Genomic DNA, 3015 nt, shown 5'->3' on the forward strand with positions numbered 1-3015 from the left:
ATTACACATTCCGAAAGGGAATTGACAATATTGAGTAAAACAAATTATGATAGGAAAAAGCAATGAAAAGAAAGAGTGGGTGTGTTTACCAAAAAAGAAAAAAAGAAAGAGTAGGCGAATAAATTCAACATTTAGACAGACCTCTAATTTAGTCAAACTTGGCGTCTCATATCTCATGCTCCGATGTTGAATTTTCAAAATCTCTGGGAAGACACACTATATAAGTACTAGCAGCCTCAGCCTGTTCATCAAAACGAAAAAAAAAAAAAACCAAGTGCACAAAACCGCACGTAAATCTTAAATGGCGAAGCAGGAGGTGAAACTTTTGTCATTTTGGCCTAGCCCATTTGCCTGGAGGGTTGAATGGGCTCTAAAGCTGAAGGGTGTTGATTATGAGTACATTGAAGAAGATATCTTCAACAAGAGCTCTCTTCTTTTGGAGCTGAACCCAGTTCATAAATTGGTTCCAGTCTTGATTCATGACGGGAAAGTCATCCTTGAATCATTCATCATTCTTGAATACATCGATGAGACCTGGAAACAAAATCCACTGCTGCCTCAACATCCTTATGAAATAGCCCAAGCACGATTTTGGGCTAAATTCGCAGAAGAGAAGGTAATTCCTGTTGGCTTTATATATAGCTTATTTGAGAAATTGTGCGCTCTTTAATTTTCTTTCTAATATTACGATATTTAACTATACCAGTCTCTTTTTTTTTTTTTTGGTTTTAATTTAAAAGTGGATTTGATTCATTGTTGACGTTTTGCAGATCAAAAACAAAATTGGAAATTGAATGAGGTTTGAGAGTAGTGTTTTAACCTTTTAAGTTTCAACCAGAACAGAAAATGACACAACCAATTAATGGACAAACCTTTTTTTTTATGGCTTACATTGGACAAACCCAATTACCATCACACATGGATAGAATATGGGAAATTAAAAGTACGTCTAACAATACTCAATCGATTTCATCTTTTCTTCATATAACCTACAGATCCTACACTTTTATGAGCATTCTTCTTTACTAAGAGAGATTATCATGTTCCCAAATTAGTGCATAGGAAACGCAAAATTTTATGGATATCACACTTCACACACATATGCTGATGCATAACAACTCACTCATCCTTTCATTACATAATTTTAATCATCCAAAATTTTCTGTTTCTTGGGACAGCTTTTGTATGCGGCATGGACTGCTATGTGCTCCCTAGGAGAGAAAAAAGAGAATTCACGAAAATTAGCCATAGAGGCTGTGGAAAAGATAGAGGAAGTGATAAAAGGGAAAAAGTTTTTTGGAGGGGAAAGCATTGGGTATTTGGACATTGCACTGGGATGGATCGCTCACTGGCTGCCTATTTGGGAGGAAGTTGGGTCCATGCAGATTGTGGATCCTGCAAAATTTCCTGCCATCATTGCATGGATGAAGAATTTTCTGAATCACGGACTGATCAAACACAATTTACCACCTAAGGATAGAATGCTTGTTTATTTTCATGAGCGTAGCAAAACCTTGTCGGCTGTCCAGCAGGGGTGATTTTCATTTACAGTTTAGTTCTACGTGTTGGGTATGTTTGCAAGTAATGCATTTTAGTTTGGTCATGTGAGAAATTTTCTAATTATGCTCTTTGAGACGGAGAAATTATGTGGAAAGCTTTTTCAGTTCTTTATGAATTTTGTCTAATATTTGAAGGGATCTAGCTAGCTAGAAGACTTCAAATAAATACGTGTTGTACTGTTGATTGTGTAAGCCCTGTCAAATGAAATAAATTTGCATTATTTGCTTCTTCATTCTTGGCTTGATTTTTTAGCTAAAACCAGCAAACTCATGTTAACTCAAAGCACAATACAGAACCAAAAAACCTTTTTCTAAATCATTATGACAACTCGAGGGACCATTAACATCAATATAACCTTCCAAAGCACAACACTCATGAAAAAAAAGAAACAAATCGGTGCCACATCATTTCTAATTGGGTGATGATTCTGATGGATGATAGTACTGCTAGTGCTACACACACATGGTTGTTTTTTTCTCAGCCAAATGTAAGTAGAGGGGATTGAATCAAGAACAAACTTCTATCTTTTATCTCATAAAAAGAAAGCTAACCCAATAGAGATTATAGAGGCGACATGCCAATGGCCCACATGAGCCATGTTATGAAGCATAAAGGGTAGACAAGATTTTAGGCCCATTTGGTGTGTTCTGTCCCTAGGCCATGAGTTTCATTTTTTTTGGGGGTGGGTGGAGTGGGAATGACAGAGGCGGCTGTAAGATTTTATTTTATTTATTATTTTTTTTTAGGGTAGTCACTGTTGGGGCCTTTTTTTCTTCACCAACATGATATTTGGAAAGTCAAGACTAAGACTTGACTTTGGGCTTGGAATATAGCCCAAAGGTTATTGGTGATGTGTGAAAGACCCATTTTGCTCAAGGTCCAGGTTGCATTCAACAAAGATTATAATAAAGCCTCAACAAATACCTATCGCAAAGAAAAGCTAGCACAAAGGATGGCCCACCAAAACAAGTACTTAAATAATAATCCAGCGGTAAACAAGAATAAGTGCTTAAATAATAGTTCAATGGTAAATAGGAAAAACGTCTAGTGGTAGATGCTTGAAAAATTGATAAATGTATTTGCATAGTAAAAATTATGCATTCCTCCATAGTCGGTTAATATAAAAGTAGACCCATTATAACAAGTACATAAGAGGAAAAATGGTCCAACAGTGAATATAACAGACCTCCAATGGTAACGTCTGATAAGCTAATAAATGTGTTTATATGATAAAAATCATATATTTCTTCATTATTATTAAGTCAACATGAGGGAAAACTTTCATAGTATCCAAGACATTATGACCTTCATTACAATAACAATAAACAAGGATTAAAGGCTTCATAATTACAAGTAAAAGAGGAAAAAATAGGATGGAATGAAGGAAGAGAAAGACCCCCAGCTTAGTGTAGCAAATATTAACCAAGGTTCTTATACCCATGATGGAATATATGG

The 3015-nt window shown here is 35.6% G+C and overlaps 1 protein-coding gene across 1 annotated transcript; it reads left to right on the forward strand.

The window, feature by feature from the left end:
• The first annotated feature begins 243 nt into the window (after positions 1–243).
• LOC126723232 (glutathione transferase GST 23-like) lies at positions 244–1792 on the forward strand. Its single transcript, XM_050426552.1, has 2 exons — positions 244–616; positions 1179–1792. The coding sequence occupies exons 1-2, from the start codon at positions 302–304 to the stop codon at positions 1536–1538; spliced, it is 675 nt and encodes a 224-aa protein (XP_050282509.1). The 5' UTR covers positions 244–301; the 3' UTR covers positions 1539–1792.
• Positions 1793–3015: the final 1223 nt, after the last annotated feature.

Source organism: Quercus robur, chromosome 4, assembly GCF_932294415.1.
Source record: "Quercus robur chromosome 4, dhQueRobu3.1, whole genome shotgun sequence".
NCBI classification, from domain to species: Eukaryota; Viridiplantae; Streptophyta; class Magnoliopsida; order Fagales; family Fagaceae; genus Quercus; species Quercus robur.

What these genes read in the sequence shown, in the direction of transcription:
- LOC126723232 (XM_050426552.1), top strand. Translation starts at nt 302, where the DNA reads ATGGCGAAGCAGGAGGTGAAACTTTTGTCATTTTGGCCTAGCCCATTT. An exon ending in CTAAATTCGCAGAAGAGAAG is followed by an intron (nt 617 to 1,178) that starts GTAATTCCTGTT and finishes TTCTTGGGACAG; the next exon opens with CTTTTGTATGCGGCATGGAC.